Source organism: Sarcophilus harrisii, chromosome 2 (assembly GCF_902635505.1).
Source record: "Sarcophilus harrisii chromosome 2, mSarHar1.11, whole genome shotgun sequence".
NCBI classification, from domain to species: Eukaryota; Metazoa; Chordata; class Mammalia; order Dasyuromorphia; family Dasyuridae; genus Sarcophilus; species Sarcophilus harrisii.
The window spans coordinates 297,941,330-297,964,366 of record NC_045427.1 but is presented as its reverse complement, the minus strand read 5'-3'; the positions used below and the strand labels follow the sequence as shown (position 1 = coordinate 297,964,366).

Sequence of the window (23,037 nt, the reverse complement as noted above, 5' to 3'; positions counted from 1 at the left end):
CTAAGATCATTTCCAAATCTGTATTTATGTGACTCTATTAAAAAAAGAAATGGACAGAAAAGGCACTGAAAAATAATGCTAATTAGTTTTGTCCATTGTTGTCAAATCTTCAGACGATTCATAAAATGAGGGGATTAAATTAGATGATCTTTAATGTCCTTTCTAATTCAATCTACAATCCTATAGGTCTGCTGCTAAAGTAGAAAAGTACAATGGTCAATGACAACCACAAAAAGAGTTATTTGCACAAAAAAATAAGCACAATGCACTTTGCTATATGAAGTAATAATAATACTTGGGAACTATATAGCATATTTTCTTCAAAAAACTCAAAATATTTCCTATCATGTGCATTCCAACATATTCTCCCAAGGATTTTACAATGTGATTTAGTTATATGATGGCTTTTTTTAATGAATATATTAAGAAAGCATAATGGAATTGAAGTACACTGCCTATGATTACTCACAGAATTGCAGAATCAGTATCAGAACACAGGTTATTTTCAGTAAAGTTCCTGTACTACTGCTACTATTGAAGGTCAGATCAAAAGAAGAGAGAAATCATTCTTTTTATAGTAAAGTATTGGTAACTAAAAGGCATAATCACACATCATCTTTTAACAATTCAGACAGAAAGAAGCAGCATATTTCATGATTTTACAAAAGCATATGTCATCTGATTTTAAAAAATTAAGGATTCCTGTTTTTGGTTTCCCTCATAATTGTGTAAAAAGAATTGGACTAATAGACAATAATGCATATAAATCTGAGTAAAATCATTCATCAGCAAATAAAGAAAAATATGAAACAGACAAAAAGAAATTATAATTACTTTGAATTTATCCAAACAGTCACTAGAGAATATTTCACAAGCTGTATCAATTTCCCTTCCTAACATATCAAAAATGGATTCCTGCTCTGTCTCCATAGAAAGGAGCTGATCCTTGAGTTGGTGTTTGGTTTCTTCCATTCTCCTTAAATATTCTTCATCATTGTGTAGCTGTTTTTCCTAAATAAGAAAAGAAACAAAAATAAAAGTTAATTATTAAATGAAGGCAAAAAACACTTGTGAATTGGTACAAAATCCACAAATGGGATAGAGGGAGAAAACCTCTATTCTCATTATGACACCAAAATAAATATACTACTTATTCATTATTTGAGGAAAAGCTATTGAGAATTCAACAATAGTAGAGCTTGCAATTGATGAGCTGAGTATATGGTAAGATAGAAATGTGGTAATTTTACCAAGCGAAGTCTGGGGAAAGGAGGAGTAATAGTTGAAAGGAAATTTTGTACCATAATAAAATCATATTTCCATTAATGGACCAGAGCAAAAGCCAATACCACAAAACTGGCTTTAAGCTTATGAAAAATATATTTAAAACCTAGGAAAAATAGGTGGAGAAAGAAGTAGTCTAAATGAGCTTGTGTATTTTAGGTAACTCTCCAGGAAAAAAAAAAAAAAATATATATATATATATATAATTACCATTGTTATCGCATTGAAGCTGCGTAAAACAGAAAAGTTCAATTAAATTCTTAAATATGAAAATCTTATAAACACTCTTAGGTCATAGGAATGTGATGGAACCAAAATGCTAATGTAAATTCAGAAAAATATCATAAGAAAAAAGGTTCCCATGGAGTAAGTCTGATAGGCATCTCAAATTCAACATTTCTCCACTATTAAATTTCCAGACTTTTGTATCTTACAGATTTTCAATTCATTTTTGTATGCTATCTTCCCACATTGAAATATAAATTCCTTGAGAATAGTTTCTTTTTTGGCTCTTATTTGTATTTCCAGAACTTAAGCACGGAGCCTACCATATAATACATGTTTAATAACTGCTTTATCTTTATCTATGTATCTACTTCAAGTAAGCATCTAGAGATATAAAATTTGCCCTAAGAACTGCTTTGGCTGCATCTCATAAATTTTGGCATGTGGTCTCATTATTTTCATTATCTTAGATGGAATTATCTTTTTTTTTTTAATTTAATTTAATTTTTTAAATTTTATTTTATTTTTTATTTAATAGCCTTTTATTTACAGGTTATATGTATGAGTAACTTTACAGCATTAACAATTGCCAAACCTCTTGTTCCAATTTTTCACCTCTTACCCCCCAACCCTCCCCCAGATGGCAGGATGACCAGTAGATGTTAAATATATTAAAATATAAATTAGATACACAATTAAGTATGCATGACCAAACTGTTATTTTGCTGTACAAAAAGAATCAGACTCTGAAATATTGTACAATTAGCTTGTTAAGGAAATCAAAAATGCAGGTGGGTATAAATATAGGGATTGGGAATTCAATGTAATGGTTTTTAGTCATCACCCAGAGTTCTTTCTCTGGGCGTAGCTGGTTCAGTTCATTACTGCTCCATTGGAAATGATTTGGTTGATCTCATTGCTGAGGATGGCCAGGTCCATCAGAACTGGTCATCATATAGTATTGTTGAAGTATATAATGATCTCCTGGTCCTGCTCATTTCACTCAGCATCAGTTCGTGTAAGTCTCTCCAGGCCTTTCTGAAATTATCCTGTTGGTCATTTCTTACAGGATAATAATATTCCATAATATTCATATACCACAATTTATTCAGCCATTCTCCAACTGATGGGCATCCACTCAGTTTCCAGTTTCTAGCCACTACAAAGAGGGCTGCCACAAACATTCGTGCACATACAGGTCCCTTTCCCTTCTTTATGATCTCTTTGGGATATAAGACCAGCAGTAACACTGCTGGATCAAAGGGTATACACAGTTTGATAACTTTTTGAGCATAGTTATCTTGGATGGAATTATCAATAATGTCTATGATTTGTTATTTTACCCACTTGTTCTTTAGGATTAGTTTCCAATTAATTTTTGGTCTATTTTTCCTGGCCCTTTATTACATTAATTTTTATTGCATTATAACATGAAAAAGATGCATTTATTATTTTTGCCTTTCTGCTTTTAGTTTTGAGGCTTTTATGACCTAATAAATAGTATAATTTTTATACATGTTCCACGTACTGCCAAGAAAAAAATATATTCCTTTCTGTCCCCATTCAATTTTCTCCAAAGATCAACCATAACTAACTTTTCTATAACTTTATATATTTTCTTAACTTCTTTCTTATTTATTTTGTGTTTTGATTTATCTAGTTCTAATAGAGCAAGATTAAGATTCCCTCACTACTATAGTTTTGCTGTCTATTTCTCCTTATAGATTTCTTAACTTCTCCTCTAGGAATCTGTATATTACCATTTGGTACATATGTTTAGTATTGATATCATTTCATTATCTGTGGTACCCTTTAGCAAAATGTAGTTTCCTTCCTTATCTCTTTTAATTAGATTTATTTTTGCTTTTGCTTGAATTGAAATCCAAATCGCTAGCCCTGATTTTTTTTACTTCAGCTGAAGCATAATAGATTCTGTTCCAACCTTTTACCTTTCTATGTATCACTCTGCTTTAAATGTGTTTCTTGTAAACAACAGATTATAGGAGTCTGGCTTTTAATCCAGTCTGCTATCTGCTTCCATTTTATGGGAGAGTTCATCCCATTCACATTCACAGTTAAAATTACTAACTTTGAATTTCCCATCATTTTATTTTTCCCAAGTTATACTTTTCTCTTTTCTCTATCTTTTGTAATATACAAGAACTCAGCTTTTCCCAAAAAATCTCCTTGTGCTCCAAATCTCCCTATTTTTATTGAAAGCAATTACCCAAGAATTACAAACAGTACTAAATCCAGGCTCTTCACTTTCATTAAGACTACATATTCAAACAGTTGACAAATCTTGTCATTTTTACCTCTATCACACTTCTCACATTCATACCCTTGTCTGTACCACAAAACCATTACCCTAACTCAGGTCCTTATTCTCTTGCACTCTGGAACACTTTTTTTTTTTTTAATTTCAATGGTATTTAATTTTTCCAATTACATGTGATTCCAATTCATTTCTATAAGATTTTGAATTCCAAATTTTTTTCTCCCTCTTTTCTTTCCCCTACTCCTCCCTAAGATAGTAAGCAATCTGATATAGATTATACATGTACAATCATTTTTAACATATCTCAATATCAGTCATGTGAAAGAAAAATGAGAACAGAAGTGAAAAACCAAGAGAAAAGAAAAATAAACACTAAAAAGTGAAAATAGCATGCTTAAATCCACATTCAGTGTATTCTGTATCACAGTAGCATGCAAACTTACCTAATATATAGAAATAACTTTAGTAATGCAACCTGTAGCTCTTTCTTCACCAGTTCACACATTTTTTGACATATGGTAAGGTTACAATTCTATCACTAAATCTCATGGTAAAAAGAGACAAATTTTATATCACGTTAAAATTGTTGGACCACATATATCAATTTGAGTTATGAACAGCTACGTCAAGGAATGCTGATCGATGGAAAGTCATTCCTATTTTTTTTCCTTTTTCTGATTTTATATATATACATTAATTTTAATACACATTTCTTTATGAATCATGTTGGGAGAGAAAGATCAGAACAAAAGAGAAAAACCAAGAGAGAAAAGAAAACAGAAAAAAAAAAAAGAGGCAGGGGGAGGGGAGTGAACATGGCATGTGTTGATTTACATTCAGTCTCCATAGTTCTCTCTCTGGATGCAGATGGCATTTTCTGTCCAGAGATTATTGGAATTACCTTGAATCGCTGAATCACTGAGAAGAACTAAGGCTTTCATAGCTGATCATCACACAATCCTGTTATTACTATGGACCATATATTCCTGGTTCTACTTGTTTCACTCAGCAGCAGTTCATGTAAATCTTTCCTGGACTTTCTAAAATCAGCCCATTCATCATTTTTAATAAGACAACAGTATTCCATTATATTGGGTTATTTAGAATACAAATAATGTTAAATAGAATGATAATTATTTTTAAAGTGTTAAATTACTTAAATTAAGTATTTAAAAGTATTAAACTTAAAATTTTAAGGTATTAAATTACTTTAATTAAATTAAATTACAAATAAATATAAATTCATTGACGGAAGGAACTGTTGTGTTTTTGTCTTTATAATACCAATGACTAAACACTATGCCTGGCATATAGCAGGTGTTTTAAAAAGGCTTATTACCATTTGATTGATTTATATGGCTGATAAGGGAAGTGTCAAGGGCACAAATCAATAGATAGATAGATAGATAGATAGATAGACAGACAGACAGATAGGTAGATAGGTAGGTAGGTAGATAGATAGATAGATAGCCAAAAACAAGTAAGTTGGGGAATGCAAAAGAAAGAATAAGAAGAGATTAACATTTAGGCATACCATCCAAATTAATGTATGATAAAGGATACTATGGATTAAAGAGGTAAAGAGGAATAAAGAAAGTATTCCAATGATATGAAAGAGTTTATGTAAAAGAACAGTGATGGAAGATGAAATGTAGAAAGCTGGAAGGCTGAACTCATAAGAGTGCAGACAACATAGAGGGAGTAAAGACTCTTTCAACTCATTGTATTTAGCTGGTTCCAGACCATATAGCCTATTCATATTTATGTAATGTTAACCAATTAAAAAAAAAGAACAAAACAAAAAAATAAACACTAAGTGACTATTATGTGAACTATGCTAAAGGAAGGCTGGAATTAAATTGTACAAGACATTAAATGGCAAAAACAGGAATTTGTAGTTTACCCTTAGAGACATCATAAAGCCAACAAGGATTTCTGAGCTGCTGAATGACAGATCCAAATTTTTGGCAGCTGTATGGAGGATGGATTAGAGAGGGAGAAATACTGGAATTGAGAAGCCAAATCAAAAAGCCATTGTGGATATCTAGATTAAGTGGTCAAGAAGAACTAAACACTTTCACACCCTCTTAATCCTTCCTCAAACAGGAATCATGTGCAAGATATAAGCAATTTTAGCTTCTTCCAGGGTCTAGTGGTATCATCCAAGAGACCTAACAAGGAAAGAACCCAATGAACTAAGAGCTAATAAATCTAATCTCTGATCCTGAATATATACTAAATACCCACTTCCACCATCAGTCACCATGGTTTGGCAGCATTGGAACAAAATTCAATTCTACCTCCTTTCCCTGGGCCTCTAGTTCAGCTAATTTAGTTCAGACATCAATGAATAAATATTGCCCGCTATAAGAAGAAACTGAATCAATATATGAGAAGGCAAAGGAGGCTATGAATTCCCAAGGAGCATGGAGCCACAGCAAAATGTTCCTGAATGGTTTAAAAGATAAATATGAATTGTGAAAGCAGCATGTATGGCCTGTACAGCAGAAATTAGCAAAAAAAAAAAAAAATTGAATCCATGATGGCAAATCTTAACAAATTAACAAAAGAGAGAATAAATGAACAGAATAGTAAACACAGTAGTAAAGAGAGTTAACACACAGAAATAAAAGGTAAAAAGAAGAGACACAAAAAGTAATAATAGTTAAGGAAACATGGTCTCTATCCAAGCAAAACATTGATTTTGAAGACAGAATTGTATAAACAATTTAAGGAATACAGGTTTGTCAGGACATGACAAGACAAAAACTTGAATACCATATTGTGTGAAAAAATACAAGGAATTGTACTGAACTTCTGAACACATGGAAGAATGTGTTAAAATGTAATTAATTCATGGATCAGTAAGGGTTGGGGAGAGACTATATTGCAAATTCCAATACCCATGCTGATTAAATTTATAATTTCAATAACAAATAACAAAATCTGGAAGTAATCAAGAGAAAGATGTTCAATTATAAGGGGGAAAAATATCAAGAATATAAGACTATTCTGCATCCACCATAAACTACAAGAGGGAAAGGAATTAAGTTCCAAAGTGCAAGGAAGTTCAAGATATAACCTAAGAAAATATAGCATGTAAATCTGAGCCTAACCATTACTGAAAAGGACATATCCTTAAATAGGCTGTTGCAGAATTCCTATAAAGAACTGAATGGGATGATTTAAAAACACCACATGCAACAGAAATTTTTTTCAAAGTAAATATATAGACCAAGTTATGAAAACAAAATTACCTCTAAAAATAAAAGGGAAAAAAGTTTTTAAAGTTATTACAATAGCTCAAGAAGAAACAATATACTATACTCAGTTGGCGGTCATGTGATATGTGATATGAAGTGATATGAAGGGATGAACTACAAGAGATGAAGAAATGATAAGAAGGTAGAACAAGACTAGGTAGTAGTAGACCAATAAGTCCTAGATGAACAAATTTTTATTTTTGCTCATCTCTAAGCAATATTTGGGTTTACCTGAATTTATAAAAGTCTATTTTCATATAAACATTAAAACAGAGAATTGTCATCATTGACCCAATACTGAAATCAGAATTGAGGTGTGCCTGATTGAAGTATTTTTTTAATCCAGTAGAGAATGCATTGAATCTATTAAATACCAGTATTCTTGACTTAATCACAACTGATCGATGATCTATAAGAAGTGACCACATAATCACAAAGACCCAGCTTAGTCAAGGGAGCAGCAACCTGGCCACCCCAATATTTAGTTAATTCCATATACCTGAGTATATGCATAAATTAGACTTTCTTACAATAGAGGAAAGAAATTGTTACAATAATAGCCTAGGATCATGATCTATGTGTCTTTAAACTCTAAATTTGTGAACCTACATTCTTTTATAAGACAAGCAGACCAAAAATAAAGATAGAAATGAGTGGAGTGAGCAAGACCATGGTTCAGAAAACCAAGAGGTTCAACTCCAAAGCCAATGGGAAACTGGGAAAAGCAAAATAACAATGACAGAAATGAACTGCCATCTGGCATGGTTATGTTTTGACCTGCCAAGACTTCATGATGATTACATTCCTCTCAGCATCACTACCTGTCACAAATAGAAATAATGTTTTGGCTTGAAAGGCTTGCTCCCTACTGAAAATGGTCTGCCCTCATAAGTTCTGACAATAAAAATAGCCTTTGGCCCTACAAGTCAGCACATACTCCAAGCCTTCATATCTACCTAAAAGCCAAATAATCATTTCAAGAACTGTTTAGGTGCTAAAGTCAAAACATTGAATATATTGCCAACCAACTACTATTACTTTGTATTATTTCTTAACTAAGATCCAACTCTAACTGCAGTCTTCTTCCAACTACTAAGTTCTTTTCAGTTTTGATGAAATACCTGAACTGATTCATCTTTGGATTTCACTACTATAGCATTTTTATAGACTTGTTCATTTCTAGATTTCTTCATTCAAGTAGCACTTATTAAGTACACATTGCATTTATCAACATTTTCAGGATATTATAACAAGATATCCAAAGAAACTGATTGCTCCACTGGATAAGCCAAAGAAATAGCCAAACTTCAAAATGTTTGCCCAGAAGTTTCAAATAGAACACAAGTACAAGGAGTTGCTGATCCACTGGCTTCTGACCTAGGACAGAGTAGCCAATGCTCACACTGCTGTATTTTGTCTAAAAGCCTCCCACTAGATTCCCCCTTCATACAGAAGCCTTTCCTCCCTAGCTCTCCCTACCTCGCGCCTGTACTGGAATACCTCCCCCCTGATTCAGTGACCTTTCTTGAAATTCTTCCAAAATATCTTCTGCTAGAAATTTGTTACACTATAAATATTTGTGGGTTCAGTCACTCCAAAACTCATTCAGAAGTTTGAGCTGGTGTTGATCTGAGGGAAGCCAGGAAGAGCTCAAAGACCCGCAGTCCACCATTTTGGCTCCACCCCTTGATTCTGTTGATTTATTACACAATTTGATTCAGACTAGTTGCTTTTTGTCTGAGATATTATAAATTCTTCAGAAGCTCCACATTCTTCTCCAACCCATATTTTGTCAAGCAATCCAAATAATTCACTATGCAAGCAGAATTAACCATAACATTTCACTCCTTAAAATCCTGCAGTGGTACTATTTACTTTTTGGACAAACCGCAAAGTCTATTGCTTGGGGCATGTTCTTTTCCCATTGTGCTACTGAGAATATTCATTTTTCTTATGGGTATTCATAGTTTTGTTGTTTTTGTTTTTATTTTTGTTTAGTTTTAATAGTATTTGATTTTTCCAAATACATGCAAAGATAGTCTTCAATATTCAGCTTTGCAAAACCTTGTTTTCCAAATCCTACCCCTCCTCCCTTCTCAAGACAGCAAGCAATCCTATATAGGTTGAACATGTATTTATATAGTTTTTAATAGGTAGTATTAAATGAGTTAATGGGTATTTAAAAAAAACCAACTTTGCTGCTTGGGGTAACCCCTAACCTTGCTTTATTTTACTGGACCATGGCTTTATGATATAGTTGCTAGAAATCTCTTATATGTCCCATAAACAACTCAAATTCAATATGTATGAATATGAGCTTATCATCTTTTCTGCCTAAATACCTAATATCAAAAATTGATATTGAAACCTAGGTCTTCTACTCTGCATGCAGGTCTCTGCAGTTATAATCCATATAATATTATATTACTGATACTTTTGTTGTTATGTTGTTCTTTTTCTTGTTCAGTCCATTTCAGTCTGACTCTTCATTCAAAATTTGGGATTTTCTTGGCAAAGATTACTGAAGCAGTTTGCCATTTCCTTCTCTAGCTCATTTTACAGATGAGTAAATTGAAGCAAAAAGGGCTAAATGACTTACTCAAGGTCACATAGCTAATAAGTGTCTGAGGCAGCATTTGAATCTAAATATTCCTGACTCTAAGCCTGGTGCTCTATCCATCTCTCTACCTACCTGACAAAATTTTTGTTCTGTGGTTTTATCAGTCATGTTTGACTCTTCCTGATCCCATTTGGGGTTTTCTTGGCAAAAATACTGGAATAGCTTGTCTCTAGCTCATTTTACAGATGGTCGTTTTATATGATTAAGTAACTTGCCCAGAATCACTACAAAGTATCAGGAAGATAAGTCTTGCTGACTCCTGACCTAGCACTCTCTCCACTGAGCTTCCCTGACTCAGGGACCAAGCTCTAATTGAAATTTAATATACATGTATACCCTAATTTCAGGAATCAGATCCGAGATTCAGAATTTCTGGATATTAAACATATCTAAATAGAATAACTAAAAATAATATGTTTACTCCTAAATTAAATTCCTCCATGTTATACTCCTCTTACACTTGTTTCTTCTCTATCTGAAAAGATTACCAGTCCTATTAAATGCTAAATAAACCAGGAAAGTAAATGCTAAACAAAGAGGGCTATCTACCACAAATTCTACTGCTTAGCTTCCTAAAATTTACCATATTAGTTTCTTTTGACTTTTTTCTTTGTTTCTTTTCTCTAATTTTTTTGCTAATTTTCTCATGATTCATGACTTCAGCATCCATGGGAATTACTTTAAATTCCTATCAACAGTCAAATAGACAGTAATTTCTCATGGTTGGCAAAGTAATTAATTACCTCATCTTTTTCAGAAGAAACAGCAATTCTTTATTATATACATCTTGGTTTTTAAAGTAACATATAAAATTTACCTTAATAATACCAACCCTGCTGTGCTTGTTGTGCATGTCCACTTCTGAAATTCTAGTCTCTTCTCCAAATATTTTTAATATTCATTAACATATTTCTTTTTCTTTTTTTATCACTATCTTACTGACCAACAATCTCTTTGATTCACAAAGCTGCACCACTTCTTTTGTCTTTTCCCCCATCCTTAGGCTGCCTCCTCATCAAAAATAAGAAGAGTCAAAACAAATTTTTGAGTTGATCATGAATGAAAATATATTTAATTATATTATTTCTCTTCTAATAAGAAATAATTTTTATTATTAGTTTTCCAGATTCCTGACTGATCATTCTATACATTAATCAACAGTTTTAAGTCTTTCACAGCTGTTTTTCTTCCATTATTGTAGTCACTGTATACATTTTTCCTGGTGCTATGCCATTGTGTATCAGTTTATGCAACTTTTCCAAGGCTTCTCTGAATCTGTCTTTAAGTAATTGTTCTTTTTTTTTTTAATGGCACAATAATACCCCTTCATATTCATATATCATATTTTGTTCATACAGTTTCCAACAGTTAGAAAATCAGTTCATTTCCAGTTCATAGATACAACAAAGTTTTTCTGTGAATAATTTTATCCATATCAATCCTTTCCCTCTTTCTTTGATTTCAATGGATTTATATTAAATATATTAAGTAATAATTAAGTCTAAATTCACCAATTTTGAAAGTTATAAAACTTTTAAGATTCATGTAATCAAAATTGTCCATTCTATCTTTTCGGATTATTGCTACCTTTTATTTAACCTGAAAATCCTTCCCCATCCATATTGCAGAAGGTATTTTCTAGGCATCTTTTTAATTTGTTTAAAATACAACTGTCTGTATCTAGAACATGTATCTATATGAATGAAGCTTATTGTGACATATGATATATGGTATTGTGTTATATTGGTCTAAACTGAGTAAATGATACCTAGCTCTCCAACTTTCCTAGCATTTTTTGTTGAATAATGAATCCATACTCAAACACTTGGTACTCTTGGTTTACTGAATACTATGCTACACTAAATTCTATGTGAGTAATTTGAATAACCCTTTTTTCTCTAGTTAAGATGGTACCAAACGGTTTGATGATTACTATTTTATAACATAATTCAAGATCTATCACTACTGGTGACCCTACCTTTAATATATTTTTTTGTTTTTTTCCTATGTTGTTGCTGTTTTCTTGTTTTATTTTGCTTTGTTATTGAATGTCACAAATGCCAATTCGATGAATATTTCCATAAAAAAATCAGAACAATAAAAGGGATTGTATGTGAAACTCACTCTTTATTTAAAATGTTTTGCTTTTTTCTTAATTTAATTTTTTTAGTAAAGCTTTTTATTTTTTAAATCATATGTGTTGGTGTTTTTCTCTTCTTTAAAATAATAATAATAGTTCTCTCTGGGAGAAAGCATGTTTCTCAGCGAGGTTTTCTGGAGGCAGCCGTAGTTTCAGTTACAAGTAAATAATTACTCCAAAATCGCAGCCAGCTGATAAAAGTTCAGATCTTTTGTTGTGTCCTTCAATATAGCCCCGTTAGCTCAGGCCCATCTCTCTGCTTGGTTCCAAGAGATCTTGCAGCTTGGTCCTTGGTTTCTGCCTCTGCTTTCTTCAGCCTTCAGCCAGCACCAAGTTGGAAGATGCAATGAACCTCTCTTGCCTCGAAGTTAGGGCTTGTGGGCTTCCTCCCAGAGTGCTCCTCTCCGAACCCAGTCAATGTTCCAGAGAAATTCCTTCAAGCTCTAAGAGCTTCCTCCATATATATCATCTTCCAAAGGTTAACTCCTCCTTCTGGAGGCAATGGGATTCTGGGTTATCTCCCAGAGTGCTCTCTGGCCCTAAGAACTTCAAGGGAGGTGTGAACACTAGCATTATTGTCCATCAGTTGTACTTAGTACCTTGTTTCAAGTTCTGGTCCAAAATATCTCCTTCTAAGATCAAATCAATCATATTGAACCATGCTAAATTAGATAATTATTGTCTCTATCAACTCTAATGGCTTAACAGTTTGTAAAGATTCCAACACATATGGATGGACAATTCTTCAACAGTAGCCCTTGCATAATCCTGTGTACCAATTTCCCTCCCATTCCCCCATGCCCTCCCCTAGATGGCAAATAATCCAATATACATTAAACACAGTAGAAATATATGTTAAATCTAATTTATGCATACATATTTATAGAATTATCATGCTGCACAAGAAAAATCAAATCAAACCTGTTAAAGAATAAAAGAGAGAGAAGCAAAATAAAATGCAAACAAAAAGAGTGAAAATGCTATGTGATGAACCACACTCAATTCCCACAGTCCTTTCTCTGAGTAGAGAAGGCTCTCTTCATCACTAAACAATTGGAACTGAATTGAATCATCTCATGTTGAAGAGAGCCACATAATGGTTTGCTTTTTGAAAGCATAAAATAGATTCAAAAGTATAATTTCGAAGCTATCCTGCTTGTCTGTGTTTCTTTCTATACTTCTTTCTGTTCTCTTCGTAGTGTATTAAAAATGTTTCAATGACTTTCTTATCTTTAATTTCCTGGAACCACTACTGTTAGCTCCCATCTCTCCACCAAGCCCAAGAGAAAAAAAGCAAGGGAAAAAAGGCAATCCTTAAAAATAAGTAAACATGCAAGTAAGTATAGAGGAAATCAACAATTCCACACATCTGCCATGCTCAAAATTGTATATCTTATTCTTCATTTTGACTCTATCAGGCCTTTGTTAGGAGAAGGAAAGAATGCTTCATCATTGGACCAGTGGACACATAGATGGTCATCAAATGGGTCAGTTAAATATTTTAAAAAACTTATTATATTATTATTTCAATTGTATATATTCTTCTCTTTTTGTTCTGTTTATTCTGCATCAAATCACTTAAACCTCCATAGTTTTCTATGAAACCATACTTTTCATCATTGCTTAAGGTACAATAATATTCTATTATATCTTCATGCCATAGTTTCTTCAGCCATTCCCAACTAATAGGCACATATTTTTTAAATAACTCTTTGCTATAACAAAAATTGATGTCATGCATATTTAATATGTATTGGATTACCTGCCATCTACGGGAAAGGGTAGGGGAAAGAAGGGGACAGAACAGAACAGAACCTTAGAACAGAAGGTTTTGCAAGGGTCAGTGTTAAAAAATTACCCATCTATATGTTTTGTAAATAAAAAGCTATAATAAAAAAAGAAAAAATGAATAAAAGTAAATTTTTAAAAATAAATAAAAATTAAAAATAGATGTTATGAAACTTTTTGGATATATAGATCATTTTCCCTTTTTCTTTGATTTCTCTGGGATAGCAGTCTAATGGTGACATTGATGAATCAAAGGGCATGCACCAGTTAGTTACTTTTTGGCTGTAGTTCCAAATTGCTTTCCAGAATGGTTCTAACTATTCACAGTTGTCAAACAGTACACCAGAGTGCCTGCTTTCTTCTTGTGGCCTTTTCAATAATTTATTTTCCATTTTTGCAATTTCAACCAATTTGATACATACGAAGTAAAGCTTAAGAGTTAATTTGATTCTTTAACTGTAACTGATTTGGAGTATTTTTCACATATATATTATTTTGGATTTTAAGAACTGACTAGCCATATCTTTTGAATAGTTATTTATTGGAGATTGATTCTCATTCCTATGAATGCTTCTTTTTTTAAACTTCATTTTTTCCTATTAACAAAGAATTTGTTCTTCTCCCCTTCCAACTTTTTTCTTTCTATTGAAAAAAATTTAAAAAGAAAAAAACTATTAATAAGTACTCAATCAAAATATATTCCTACACTGACAATGTCTACAAATATATATCTCATTTGCATCAAGTCCATTAACCTCTCTCTAAGAAAGTGGTTCATCATGGTTCACACCTCTAATCCCCTAGATTATTCTTATACAATTGATTCACTTCCTTATATATCATAGTTATAAAACTTTTATCAAAAAAACTTTCTAAAAATTATTTCTTCCCTGATTCCAATCTCATTTCTACTTTTAATGCTTTTTTTGCTGTTGTTCAAACTGCTCATTTTATATTTTTGTGAACCTCAGTATTATATATCTATGGTCATAAACTCATATAAGTTTCCTACACTTACAATTTTATTACTAGGTGACCATATCTAGTGCATATATTCATTTGGAGATTACTATAGTTTTTGATGTGAGATCATGGTTTAATACAAGTTTCTGCCAGACTGTTTTCTAGCTTTTCCACGTGTCCAAATATTGATCCTGGAGCTAAGAGGGTTTTTTACATTATAAAAAAAACAATGAAGCTTTATTTACAAATGTAATAACCATTCTTGGCTCCTGTGTCATATAAAAATTGGAGGCCACTATATGCAAACTCTTATCCCAGATAAATTTTGCAATTATTTTTCATTGTTCTTTATAATAATCATTTGGTCATTTGATTGGCACAGTGCAAAAAAAGATAAATCTAAGTAATAATGTCATTACTTTTATTTTTATCATTTTAGCATGACCTCAAAATGAAAAATTTCTATCCTTTCACTAATTTAGATATAGGTTAGTTTTATCTTCTGTAAAGGATAATGCATGTGTTTTAAATTAGACTCCAATTCTATAGTTATTTTTAAATAGAGTTCCTTTTTCTAGTTATCCTTGATGGGTTTTGTGGTATACAGAATGGAAAAGAATTTGTATGGTTTTATTTTATATCTTGTTCATTTGCCATAATTAGTATTTCAATTAATCTTAAGTAACTCAAAGGCTCTCTATACACATTGTCAAATGCATACAAAAAGTAATCATTTTGTTTTCTTTTGCTTAGTCCTTCAATTTCAATTTGTCATATTGCCATAGCTGGCATTTTTAGCACTTGGGAAATAATATTAATGATAATGATACTCTTGCTTTATCCCTGATCTTATCTTTAAAAATTTATAATTTAATCTTTATTACATATAATTCTAGCTCTTAGATTCAGAAGCTATTATAAAATTAAATATCCATTTATTGCTCAGATTTAAGTGTTTTAACAAAGTGGATATTGTACTTCATCTAAAACCTTTTGCATTTAATAGTCATATGATTTTAATGTTCCTGCTATTAATTTTTTTAATTACATTTAAAATTTTTGTATTAATAAACGAATTTTCTATTTCTGGCATAAAATCTACCTAGTCTTAGTGAACTCATTTTTCTATATTGGTATAGCCTCTTTGCGAAAATTTTACATAAATGTTTTGTATCAATATTAAGAATTTATTAGTCTATAGTTTTCTTTCACTGTTTTTTGTTTAATTTATTTAGATATCAAAACCATTTTTGTCTTATAAAAAAATTGGAGGGTAAAATTATATCGTACTTTTAAACATTATATATACATATATATATATATATATATATATATATATATATATATATATAATGAGACAGTTGGAATTAAATGATTTACACAAGTCACACAGCTCAGAATTATTAAGTATTTGAGGTAGAAATGAACTCAGGTCTTCCTGACTTCAGGCCCATTGTTCTATTCATTGTGAGCTCTATCGCCCCTATATCCTACTTTTACAAACAGATTTTTAATACTGAAATTAACTCTTCTTTAACTATGTGGCACAACTTATAACTGCATTTGGTCCTGTGTTTTGTTTTTTCTTATCTTTTATACCTTATTCAATTTCTTTTTCTGTTAATGAATTATTGAAATCCACTGATTTATTCCACTAATCTGGCTATTTTGGATTATTTTATTTTAACTATTCATCCATTTAATTGAAATTTTCAGTTTTAGTAGTCTATAATTTGGCAATATAATTTCTAATAATTACCTATATTTCTTCATTTGCCATACTTTTTTATTTTTATGTTAGTACTTGGTTTTTTTTAATTGTCATTTTTAAAAATAAAACTATATAATGTACATTGATTTCATTAAATATCAGGTTTGGGGGATATTCAGCAATTCAAAGGACATTTCCTACTCAACTTTATCTCTGATATTTAAATTTTCTGTTTTGTTATTTGGTTCATTTTAAAAATTATTTCTTAGTTATATAGTTTTTTGATAGTTGTATTCTCAATTCATTGACCTATTCTTTTTTGGTGATGAAAATGTTTAGAGTTATAAATATTTCCCTCAAAGCTGCTTAACTTTATCACAAAAGTTTTGATATGTTGTCTCCTTGCTGTCATTTTTTTATATAAAATTCTCTACAGTTGCAATGATGTTTTCTTTAACTCAGAAATGCCTTATTAAAGATGATTAATCTTCATTTAAGTTTGAATCCTTTCTCCAAATGTTTTTGTTGTGTTTCTGTCTTTTTCTGCATTTATTTACAAGGATTTTACCCTACTCAAAAATAGATAACTTTTGTAAATGTGATAGGCACAGCTAAGATATATGTATATTCTTTTAATGGAAGAGACTTACTATTCAACTTCTTAATTTCTTTCATGCTTATCTTTTAGTTACATTTGTTTAGGTTTGATAAGAATCTATTGAGAACACAAAATAAGCTATCATAAAACTAGTTTATTTTTTCCTGTAAATTAACTTCTAAGTAGTTAAGATACCTACCATTAAATGCATGAATGTTAAGTATTTATATTAATTCACTACCTATGGTGCTTTTAAGCATAAGGCAATTAATTCTCAGGTTTATCTCTATTATTCAATTCTATTGGTGCCTTCTTTAAGATCATAATTATTAAGTCTGCTTTTTTTTAAAGTTTACTTGTAGCATAAAGTATTTTGTTCCATTTCAAATTCAAGTCTGTCACTTATAAACAACATATTGTTGAATTATACTTTCTACTCCATTCTTCTCCCTAATCCATTTTGTTCCCCTGAATTTCTTGATGGTAGAATTCTTACCACCACATTTATAATTATAATTGGCATTTCTTTCCCTTCTACTATTCTTTTATATTTCACTTTCTTTGCCCCCATCCTGATCAACAATAATAATCTCTTTTTGACACAATCTGTTTCCATTTTACCTTTCTTCTTTCTTCCCATTGTAGAGGACCACAGGCAGTGGGGGAACTCTGGGTGAGATATAAGACCCTTCAACCCAGAGGAAACATGCTGACAATGTCTGGTTTGTCACCACATCTCCCCTCAGGGCTCTCGACCTTCCTGAGACATCAGGAAGCAATGATAATCTGTGTTTGTGATTGAAGCAGAGTGATCACCAGGTGGCAAACTACGTACAATAGCAAGTGTTTGTTTTTTTTTTTAATTTATCTTCATGTGCTGTATATACTTAGTGCATGCCCAGTGTTGTTTTGGTTACATAAGGGTATGAGGGTATATAAGGGTGAAAAACCTTGGAATAAATTTCCATCATTCTCAGAAGTCTTGCCTCATCACTTCTCCATTAGGACCACCCCAGCATGGGAGCTCTAGAAATCATGGTACATTTTGAGACCCCATCTTACGGGGCTCTAGAAAGCATACAACACCCCAGAATGGGGGCTCCAGAAAGCACAGTACATGTTGTCACCCCAACTTGGGGGCCCTAGAAAGCAGGACACAACACTTGCTCTTTCCTTTTATTTTTTGATCTTTCCTTTTATTTCCTCTTCACTATTCACCCTCTGAATGTGAAGTTAGTTTTTCTTATAATTCTTCCCTCAATTTACCTTCCTTCAAAAGCCACTCCTTACCTCTGCTGGTTCCAGCATGATGATTTATTGAACTTAACATGTATTTAACATATTTTCCACATCATATTCAGTATATATAGTCAACTTTCCTTTACTGAGTTTATATGAAATTGATGTTCACATGTAGTCCCTCTCCCAAACTTTTTCTTCCATGATTATATGTATATATATCTTTGTAATATATTAATTATGGTAATTCCACTTCTTCTGTCTTCCTTAATGTATTCCTTATCCCCACACTTTTCTTTTTTGTTTTTTAATTAATAATAACAATTAGCATTTAAATAGCATTTACTATACATCAGGTGTTTTACAAATGTTATCTCATTTGACCTTCCCAACAATCCTGGGAAGTAGATGTTATTATTACTCTCATTTTAGAGTTGAGGACACTGAAGCGGAGTTTAGATGACTTACCCAAAAAATCACACTGCCAATAAATATCTGAGCTATATTTGAACTCAGTTCTCCCTAACTCCAGGCCCAGAACTTTATGTACTTACTACCTATCTGTGATCAAATCAGGCTCTCTTTCTCTTATATCCTCCCAAATGTCCTTTAGAGACTATAATATTCTAAGGGGAAACATGTTTTCCCTCCCTCCCCATTAGAATGGACATATTTTATCAACTATACGTTCAGTCATTTTTCACTGGGGTCCAACTCTTTGTGATCCTATTTCGTGTTTTCTTGGCAAAGATATTGGAGGGATTTGCCATTTCCTTCTCCAGCTTATTTAACTGATAAGGAAACTGAGGCAAAGTGGGTTACATAGTTTGTCCAAGGTCACCCAGCCACCAAATGTCTGAGATGAGATCTCAACTCAAGAAAATAAGTCTTCCTGATTCCAGATCTCACACTCTATCCACTGTTACTCACAGGAAACAATAATACCTTCAAATAGTGCAAGTATAATCACTTATGTTTCTTTGACTTCTATGTTTGCATTTTAAAATACTTATTCTACTTGGCCTTTTCGCCAGAAAAGCCAGAAAGTCCTCTCTGGTACCTTGCCAGTCTTGACTTCATCTAAATGTCTCCACAGAGGTATTCTATTTGGGGACATAATGTCTTCATTATCAAGATACTATCTAATGAGTATCATGCACAAGACAGTTAAAAATAAAATAACATATAATTCTTACTCCTAAATATATTTATTATTGGGAATAGAAAGGGTGCTAGCAATTTATTCAAATGTAATTGACAATTTTTAAAAGAAATCATAACTGATTTAGAGCTTTTCAAGTATATGAGCAAAGATTAAGTATTTCTAGGAATAATCTTCTAAAAAGCTGAGATATTTTTATTTTTTTCTTTCTTGCAATGTTGTTAAGAATGAACAAAGAAATAAATGTTAGAGGCTTATGTGATTTTTTAGTAAACTAAGGCATAGAGTAACTGTCTTGAGTCATGCAATGCACAAATCATTGAAAGAGATTACCCTAATTTATATAAGATGTAATTGATTATGAGTTAGGAGATATATGGACTAAATTTGTAAATAGTTTTAGAATTTGATCTAAACTCTTGACTTTTCTTTAGTCTAGTTGCCAATATATAAAACTGGAGAGCAGTAAGGGACAATAACAGATACTGTGTCAGACCTAGAGTAGGCAGAATTTTCCTAGTCAGTTCCAATTTAGCCTCAGACATTTACTAGCTGTATTATCCCAGTCAAGTCACTTAATCCTTTTTGCCTCAGTTTTCTCATCTGTCAGATGTTCTGGAAAAGGAAATGGCAAACTACTTCAGTATCTTTGCCAAGAAAACCTAAAATGGGATCACAGAGAATCAGATAAGACAGAAAAACAATTAAACAACTGAGCAACATGTCCTTTGCAATTGCTTTTGCATTTACATAATTATTCATCCTTTCATTACAAAAAGGCTGATCTTTGACAAGATCTAACATCTTTTAAATAATAGGCTTGAACAAAAAAGGGGTGATGTATCATTTACCTGTTATATGAAGCCATTTGACCTTTATAGAAAAGACATTTTGAAATGTATGAATGCTAATTTTTTACATTGGATCCTTTTCAAGTTTCCATAGGCTATACTATGATGCCCTACCTCTCTTTTACCCTAAAAATAACCAGGATTGCAGTTATACTTGGTGCACATTAATACAATCTTTCTAGAAGCTAAGTCATCTATGCTCATATAAATATTATGAATGTTCTTCAGCTGCTTAAGTAAATGAGTCCTTGGCAGTATTTTGTTCAAGATAATTTACCATTTGAAGGAAGCATTATGGATTCAACATTTATAAATGAAAATTGTTTGTTTTTAACTAACTATATCATTGGAGGGTTCAAAAATAATGTTGAATTATATTATTTTGGGTCTACTGAAGACCTTTAACTTTATTTTAGTGTTTTTCCCACATCTTGGTTCCAAATTCCTTCCTTTAGTATAATGAATAGCAAGAGGGTGGAAAGCTGTACTATTGAAATGTTGTCCTTTTTTTCAAGTTAGTTTTCAATAAGAGACAAGTAGCAGGTTTGTAAATTAATGGTGTATTCAGTAATGTGAGTGAACCTTATTTAATGTAATGTTTTGTTAAGGTGTGTAGAGAAACATTTTCATTTAATTTAATGCTTATACTGAAAATAAAGTGGTACTTCTAGAGCACTTAAGATCTCAAAGGAAACATGTAAACTTTCACTGAACATTTTGGACATACTGTGATTTTATTGAAATGATTACACTTGTATAAAGTTAGATTTCTTTAAAAGGCTTTAAAAATTGATGAAAAGTAGGAAATTTTAATTAATTTTAGAGCAACAATTCTTAATCTTTGTTAAAATGGTTATGTGAATCAGAGATGTATCCTGTCATTTAATTATTAGCGATCTTTCTTAAACAATTAAAAAATTGGAATAATTATACATCCCAGTTAAGGAAAAAAAAAACACCACCTCTCTTTCCCAAAGTCATCTTCAATAAAACTAAATGAATATAGACTTGCTCCAATTTGCATAAATATATATATAAATATACATCCACAATTAGAAGGGACCACATAGTGATGAAGTATGTACATTCTAATGGGGGTGGGAGAAAGAAATATAATTTTTTTTTATAAAAATCTGAGGAAAATGGGATCTGAATCATAGATGGGCAGAATTCATATAAATTAGGCAAGCCAAAGACCTAGAGAAAACATATGACTAGGAAAGAAACAAAGCAAGAAGAATATAACAATCTAAGGCTACATTTTAAGAGCTTATTCAGTATGTGCCATTGACTATACTAAGCACTGGGCATACAAAGGTGAAAACAAGGAATGATATCAGAAAAATATTTTTTTTCGATATCAGAAAAATATAAGAAAAACAGGAAGGGAGAAACGAGAACCATTAACAAATGGCACTGATTTTTTTTTTTTTTTTTTTGAGTAAAATATGAAGAGAGGCCGTTAGCTGAAAGCAAGTAAGGGGTAGCACGGGAAGTCTAAGGACAAAAGGCAGGTATAGTTGTGTGATAAGTGGGAAAGAAAACCAATTAGAACAAAGGAAGACTGCCTCACAGTGGAAGGGAGAAAGGGTCCATTTGAGATGAGATACATTGAATTTGTAGTTTAGCTAACTGGCATGGTTTCAGATTTTCTCTACTTCCATTTACATACACACATGAGAACAAATGAAGTACTAATGGGGCATGGCAAAATATGATCAATGGAAAGAAAAGGGAATAAGGAATTTGGAAGAGAAGACTTTAATATAGTTGACCTAGTTCACTTAAGGGATTGTTGTTGTTCATCCTTCAGAAGAGAACCAGTGATATCACAAGGTAATGTCATAACTCCCTCTCTTTCAAAGTCATCCAAGTCCAGAGGAAAGACAAAAGTTAGGAAGACTAGTGATGGCCCAGGATATCCTGATTGGGCCACTCAATACATTTTTACAGTCATGAATCAAGGAGGTACTGAAATATCCTACTTGGTAGAGGGGATAGGTAGGTAAAAGGGGAAAGTGTGAACCTGTCATTTCATCAATGTAGCAGAAAAACTCTTCACCAAAATCAACAATTATCTAGGGCAATGAGAGGTTAAATTACTTGGTTACATTCAGAACATGTCCCAGGCAGTAATGAACCATACCATGGACATATATGATATCTAGATATACAATATATAGTCACTCAATAGCAACAGAAATGCATGAATATTTTGGATGAGAATTAATTTAAAATAAAAATCTTAAATTTTATTAGTTTTGTTCATTATCACAGAATCATATTGCTAAATGTGTAAGTTCACACCTAGGATGGAGTGTGTTGCACTGTTAGAAGGAATGTTCATAGCAACAAAATAACAGGGCAGTAACCTGAATTACCTAATCGAGCTTTCCAAAAAGTTAGCAAGCTAAACTCTGCCTTTTTTAAACTGAAATTTTAAAGAGGACTTAATTGAAATATAATAATATTTTATAAAAGATTTTTGAGTTACCTTAGTAGATTGGTGATTTTTTTTTAGGGGGGGGGGGGAGTTGATTTTGGAGAGGGTGGGATTTTGTTTTGGTTTGGTTTGGTTTTTGTTTTGCATTTTCCAAACATTTGCTTCAGCATTCCTTTTCAAATCTCTCATACCTCAAATACAAATGGAACCCATTCTTTTTTGTTCTGATTATTGCTTAGAATACTAACATTCTTTGAAGTGTTGGATTTAAGTAACTATACTGGCATTCATATGCCAAATAAAGAAACTTAAGTAGGAGAACAGGAGGTCATGGTCAGATAGAGAAATGTCAGTATTGTGGCTTAGGAAGATGCATCACTCAATGAGGATATTAAAAGTTTGAGCACTCTTGTGTGTGTCTGGGTTAAGAGAAAGTACAGGTCAGGGTTTAAAGGAAGTGATGCCCTTTTAA

General features: G+C 32.0%; 1 protein-coding gene across 7 annotated transcripts in view; it reads right to left on the bottom strand.

Annotated features, from left to right (window-relative positions):
* CEP128 (centrosomal protein 128) overlaps nucleotides 1-23,037 on the bottom strand; it is a 269,958-nt gene that overhangs the window by 76,619 nt on the left and 170,302 nt on the right. For all 7 annotated transcript variants that reach the window (XR_004231984.1, XR_004231986.1, XR_004231985.1 and 4 more), the window contains one exon: nucleotides 835-1,011. Coding sequence is in view for 1 of the 7 variants with exons in the window: in XM_031952430.1 (XP_031808290.1) it covers nucleotides 835-1,011 (177 nt within the window). In the remaining 6 variants the exon portion in view is untranslated. The remainder of the gene's footprint in view (nucleotides 1-834; nucleotides 1,012-23,037) is intronic.